This window comes from Hibiscus syriacus, unplaced genomic scaffold, assembly GCF_006381635.1.
Source record: "Hibiscus syriacus cultivar Baekdansim isolate YM2019G1 unplaced genomic scaffold, ASM638163v2 tig00111837_pilon, whole genome shotgun sequence".
Lineage (NCBI taxonomy): Eukaryota > Viridiplantae > Streptophyta > Magnoliopsida > Malvales > Malvaceae > Hibiscus > Hibiscus syriacus.
The window spans coordinates 12,389,678-12,396,302 of NW_024063194.1; the positions used below are offsets into that span (position 1 = coordinate 12,389,678).

Genomic DNA, 6,625 nt, shown 5'->3' on the forward strand with positions numbered 1-6,625 from the left:
CAATAAAAATATTTTTTTATTCAAACTCGTCACCTCAAGGTGATGAGTTCTAACAAAATATAATTTTTTTATTAAAATCTATCACATCTAGATAAAAAGTTATAATAAAAAAATATTTTTTATTAAAATTCGTCACAATGATGTGACGAGTTTCATGTCACTGTAGACAATTCCATATATCTCAAAATAAATTTTTACTTGCCATATTAGGCTCGGCCAATTTGCCAAACAAAACCGACTGGATTTTCCAAAAGTTTAGCATTCACTCATGACTCAACTGGGAAAGGATGAATAATAAAGAATAAAAGAATACGAAGTTTGAAGAAATGGGAATTTCACATGGACAGATAATGATATGAAGCATTATTCCCTTGAGCAGTTCCATTCGTCAAGCAAAAGGAATATTATCCTCCTCACATGCCATGCTTAACGGATTGCTCAATTAGACATTCTAATAAGAGATGGACCAAAAGGGAGCCGATAGAAGCATTCCTCATCTTGAAAATTTTAAATTAATATATATTTTGAATATTTTTCATTTTATTTTTAATTGATAATATATTTTCCTCTTATAATTTTATAAATTTGCCCCTTCTAAAATTTTAGAAATTATTCTCCTAACATGAGATCTTGCGCGGAATGATGCTCATTTATAACTCCCCATTTTAAAGATATCTAAACTCTTGATGTCAAAATGAATTTTGCGCTGCTTTGACATTTGTCCTATGAAACTTGAAACATTTTTTTTGTGAGTTTGTTTTGGTCACGTCGTTGGCACTGATAAACTAGCTAATAGTTTCAGTATTGAAATCATATTATTACCAGAAATTCCATTATTCTTTTGGTTCTCCCAAGATTATTTTAAACTAATGTACTTGGATGATCCCAAGTTTTTAAAAGACATGACCCACTTTGTCAAATCTCCTAAAGCAACGAAATGGTGTTTCAAAAGGTTTAGGGTGGCTGTCCTTGAATTTCCTAGTTGCTCGTGAAAAAAATATGAAGATTTTTCTTTAATTATGGTATCTGTTTTATTAATTGATTAATTGGATTAGATCAAGTACCACAATAATTGATTTGTGAGTAATCCTCCAATTCTAACTTACTTCATCCACAACGTTATCACTTGAATCCTAAACGTAGTATAAGTAAATTCAAATTTCTTTATATGAAATAGTAGTTAAACTTTTTTGACGTAGTTTTAGGGAACAGAGTGGAGTGTTCAGTGTGAAGTAACCACTTAAAAGTGGAGGGTGGGGAAGAGGGATATTTTCTTTTCATTTCTGAGTGCAAAGAAAGAGTATAAAAAGGGAAGGATGTGGGAATGAATCCTGCATTCTCAAGTTGAGAAAATGGTAATAAGAAGAGAAGTTAGAGTTGTGTTTGTAGTGACGGTGTTGTTGATCAGCTGCCGGAGTGGTGCTGACGGAGAGGATGAGTTTGAGAGAGGAAATGGGGTTGTAGGTTGGTCCAATTCTAATTCCACCACTATGATTTCTAGTGAGAAACAGTTTTATTGAGGATGTAGAACACAAGGGCACGAATTCTTCGGCAGAAATTTTAGTCCAAAGCAATAGTAATATTGACCATCATGCTGGGAAAGGAGGTGGAAAGGGTGGTGGAGGTGGAGGAGGAGGTGGTGGCGGTAATTGTGGTGGAGGGGGTGGAGGTGGCAGTGGCAATGGTAGAGGAAAAGGTAAACCACAGAGGAAAAGAAAACAAAGAGGTGGTTGTAGTTGTGGTGGTGGGGGAGGGGATGGAGGTGGAGGTGACTATGGTGGAAGAAACGGTAAGCCACGCAACAAAGGAAAAGGAGGAGGTGGTGGTGGTGGAAACCATAAAGGACACGGATGGGGTACAGGCGGGAGTGGTGGGGGAAGAAGTGGTCAAGGTGGAGGTTCAGGTCGGAGAGGAGGTAGTGGTGGCGGCGACAACCATGGTGGCACAAGAAAATAAATGGGAGGGAGAACTAAAACTACCTCTCCTCCCTAGCCAAACCCTGCACATTAAATGGAGTAAAAGGAGAGACCTTTTTGTGCCAAAAAGGGTAATATATAGCCACCATCATATTGGCCTCTACGTTATGCATGAACTCAAATAATCAATTTGTCCTGCATTCTTGCATTTGTGTGCTCCAGTTCTCTAAATCTGTTATAGCCTTGTTTAAGAAAAATGGAAGGATATTGTACTTGTCTGAGAAAGTAAAGAGTATTATAATATGAGAAAATAACCTCATGACCAAAAATGCCTTATAATATACGATTTTAACCAACTTTTTTTGGATTTGCCAAAATGACCAACTAAATCGCAATGCGATCGATAATTCGCAACGCGATCTCCGGTATCGCAAATCAGTTTCCATATTCGCAATGCGAACTTCGACTATCGCAATGCGAACTTGGACTATCACAATGCGAATATGTAAATCGCAATGCGATAGTCGGCTATCGCAATGCGAATATGTAAATCACAATGCGATAGTCGACTATCGCAATGCGAACCAAAATCGCAACGACTGGTGGTATTGCATTTGTTTCTTAAGAATTTTCTCTAAAAAGATAGTATTCGCGCGGACGTGTCGAAGACACGTATTACCACGACCACGACCACGACCACACCCGACCCGAGACGAGACGAGACGAGACGAGACGGACGGCAGCGACGGCGCGCGAGAGTCCCCCTTGTTCTCTATCACTCAACAAGGAAGTGGGAAAGCCAAGCCTTAAATACCATTCCCAATAGTGTTTCCAATACTATGTGGGATTGAGCATTACCAACACTTGTTTCCAATACAATGTGATTATTCAGGAAACAATTAACAATCATGAACCTTAAAACAACTGAATCAGCAACCAATTGCATTAGTATTATACGATTAAATATGTCATAATTAAATGTCAATCTACAATCAATCGCGATTATTGCAATTTTAAGCAAAACATTCAAAAATAATATCACTATTTAAGGCTCAATCCCACATAGTATTAGGAACAAGTGTTGGTAATGCTCAATCGCACAAAATATTGGAAACACTATTGGGAATGGTATTTAAGGCTTGGCTTTCCCACTTCCTTGTTGAGTGATAGAGAACAAGGGGGACTCTCGCGCGTCGCCGCCGCCGTCGTCCGTCTCGTGGCCGTGGTTGTGGTCGTGGTAATACGTGTCTTCGACACGTCCGCGCGAATACTATCTTTTTAGAGAAAATTCTTAAGAAACAAATGCAATACCGTCGTTGCGATTTTGGACTATCGCAACGAACTTGAAATAAATCGCAACGCGAATTTGGAATAAATCGCAACGCGAACTTGGAATAAATCGCAACGAATTTGGAATAAATCGCAACGCGAACTTTGACTATCGCAACGAACTTGGAATAAATCACAACGCGAACTTGGACTATCGCAATGCGAATATGTAAATCGCAATGCGATAGTCGAAGTTCGCGTTGCGAATCTAGAAACTAATTTGCGATACCGGAGATCGCTTTGCGAATTATCGATCGTATTGCGATTTAGTTGGTCATTTTGGCAAATCCAAAAAAAGTTGGTTAAAATCGTATATTATAAGGCATTTTTGGTCACTGAGGTTATTTTCTCTTATAATATACGTTTTGCGTTGTGCTATTTATATTTATCTCAAGCATGGTTTTCAGAACCGGACCAGTTAACGAACCGACTATGCTACCGGTTCACTGGTTCAACCGGTCGAATTAGTCTGATCAGTCGGAAGAACCGGACGACGTCATAATTATTTAAAAAATTAAATAAAAATACCAAAAATATTTAATAAAAAATATTTTTTTATATCACAAATCATATTCAAAGCAAGTCATAACATATATAAGTTAAAACCATAAAACTAAGTGAAACAAAAATGATTCAAATTAACTACAACATAATATTTAATGTAAAACATATTAAATAATAAATATAATTATATAACTATAATTAAAAAATAAATTTGGGTTAAAAATATCATAATAAAATGATATTGTTTGGTTTAATTTTTAAAAAAAAGCAATCACATGGCTAAGAAACATAGAAGAGCATCTGAAAAGTCTAAAGAGTAAAAATATGATAACAAAACAATCCCACATGGCTAAGAAACATAGAAGAGCATTTCAACTAACTTCTATAAATAATAGAGGTAATTTGGCATTCAAAATTATGGAGCCTTTTGGTGAGCATTGAGTGAACTATTATTTCACTTCAATCAAGCTCGAATTTTAGGCTTCAATCGAGCTTCTAAATTTTTTTTGAGTTCAAGCCTTTTCGAGTTCAAGTTTTAATATTATATTTCGAGTTCGAGTTGAACTTTGATAATTTCTAGCTCGTGAGTTTGAGTCGAGTTGAGCTTACTTTTAAAGTTTTCAAGTTCAAGTCGAGCTCAGCAATACTCGAGTTTGACTTTGCTCATTTAACAAATGATGTCGTTTGGTTTAATTTTTAAAAAAAAAAACAAAATTGGCAGTTTTTTCCGATTTTTAGCCGGTCCGGTTCGAACGGTTTAGTGGTTCCGGCCGGTTCACTAGTAGCAGTTCAACCGGTGTAGATTGAACCGGACTAGACAGCGATTCCCGGTTGAACTGGTCGGTTCGATCCGATTTCCAAAACACTAATCTCAAGCGCCAACAATTTTTGCAATTATATTTTGCGACTAACCTCTAACCAGACCATCCACATCCCTAAATCCCATTTAACCAAATATCAACTAATCACAAACTATAAGCAAATAAATTTGTTCGGATGGTTAAATTATTCGTCTTTATTTTCTCATATTCTTTTATGTTATGAGTTTTAGACTTACTAAGAGTACTGTTTTTCCTTCTTTAGAGTCTTCCCTCTCCTTTACGTAGGATTATGATAACTAATTTTATTCAAAAGAGAAAATATTCATAATTACAATGAATATTTACAACTATAAACATAAATTAGCCATATAATTAAGATATTTTTATAAGTATTAACACAAAAAAATATCATTTGGGATCATAAAAGGATCAAATAAGGAAAAGATTAAAAATCCACCAAAAACTCGAACAAAAGATATATACAAATGAATCTGATTGCATTGGTAAAATAAACAACAAGAATGGATCAAACTACTGAAGACCATCGACAACCGCAAATTAGAATTAAAGCTTCGTGAGTAAACTATCTATGAAAGTAAATAAGGGAAAAAATTAAAAACCCACAAAAAAACTCGAACAAAAAATAGATACAAACAAACCTTACTGCATCAGTAAAGTGAACCACAACAAGAGATCAAACTACCGAAGACCACCGACAACCGTAAACTAGAGTCAAAGCATCGTGAGGAATCTATCTACAAATACAAATAACTTATCAAAATCTAATTCGATGATCTAAAACAAGAAAGATTAACATGATATCAGATAAGTGTCATCTTAATCAGTCAATGTGATATCAAATCTAACCTTAAAAAAATAAACAAAAAATCAACCAAACTATCTATAAAAACCGATAACGTATCCAAAAAATAGATAATAGTGTGTTAAAAAAAGGTATCATAAACGCAAAGACAATAGCAGCTAAATGCACCCTATTATCTACTATTTCTCTCTTCACCTAACCACCATATGGTATGTAGATAACGGAGACTATCAAGTCAAAAGTTTACATAGATTCTGTTTGAATTATAGTAAGTTTGGATAGTTGTTTAAAACTTTTATTTGGCTTGCTTAACTACTTGTCCTTTAAACTATTTCCCTTTAATCAAGTACTTAATTTTATTTAATATTAAATTTAACTTTTTTTGGTAAATAAGAAGGTATTATATTTTCAAGGTAAATATGAAAATTTCAACTCGTATAAAATAAAATAAGATAAGAATACTTGATCATTCCACCAAATAATTGATCTCTTAAATTTAAATTTTTACTTAATTGAAAATAATACATATCATATTGATTTATATTTTTTTATTAAAAATATCACATATTGTGTTTTAATTGGTGTATGATTTTTTTAATATTTTAAGATAATATGAATAATTGACTTTACGTTTTGAATAATGGTAAATGGCTTATAGGCACATATTTACTCTGTCCTATTAAATCTGTTTATGTTATTTTTATAAAAAATTTATCTTTGATTCATTATTATTTAAAATATATTATTGATAAAAATATGGAAAATATGTATTAAAATTTTAAATCAAGTAATTTTTAAATAACATTGTACAAAATTTAGTTGTTTGAAATATTTAAAATTAGGTTTAAATATGCAAAAAAGTGACCAAAGCAAGTTTTTCTAGTTTAGTGTAACATTTATTTCGTTTCTAACATTTATTTCGTTTCAGATTGGTGTCTAACGTTTTATTAAGTAATTTAAATTGGGTAAAACTATGGAAGACCATTAAGTTGGACCATTAAATTTAGTCATTAACCCATTAAAAATGTAACCTAACATTTATTTAGGGTAAAATAAACAAATAATCTCCAAACTTTTAGAACGCTCGTATTTTGGTCACCCCATTCTGCTTCTGCTTCTGCTTCTTTTATCCTTCTTCTTCACCATCTCAGTCAGCCACCGCTTGACGAAAGTCCCCACCGCATGAATTTAATCTTCTCATGATACCCACCAAAACAATCTGCCTATGGGGC

At 33.8% G+C, this 6,625-nt stretch overlaps 1 protein-coding gene across 1 annotated transcript; it reads left to right on the forward strand.

The window, feature by feature from the left end:
* Positions 1–1,352: 1,352 nt before the first annotated feature.
* Positions 1,353–1,956, forward strand: LOC120171840 (ctenidin-1-like). The gene is made up of 2 exons (XM_039179473.1): positions 1,353–1,464; positions 1,529–1,956. The coding sequence occupies exons 1-2, from the start codon at positions 1,353–1,355 to the stop codon at positions 1,954–1,956; spliced, it is 540 nt and encodes a 179-aa protein (XP_039035404.1).
* The last annotated feature ends 4,669 nt before the right edge of the window (positions 1,957–6,625 follow it).

What these genes read in the sequence shown, in the direction of transcription:
- LOC120171840 (XM_039179473.1), top strand. Translation starts at nt 1,353, where the DNA reads ATGGTAATAAGAAGAGAAGTTAGAGTTGTGTTTGTAGTGACGGTGTTG. An exon ending in GAGAGGAAATGGGGTTGTAG is followed by an intron (nt 1,465 to 1,528) that starts GTTGGTCCAATT and finishes TTGAGGATGTAG; the next exon opens with AACACAAGGGCACGAATTCT.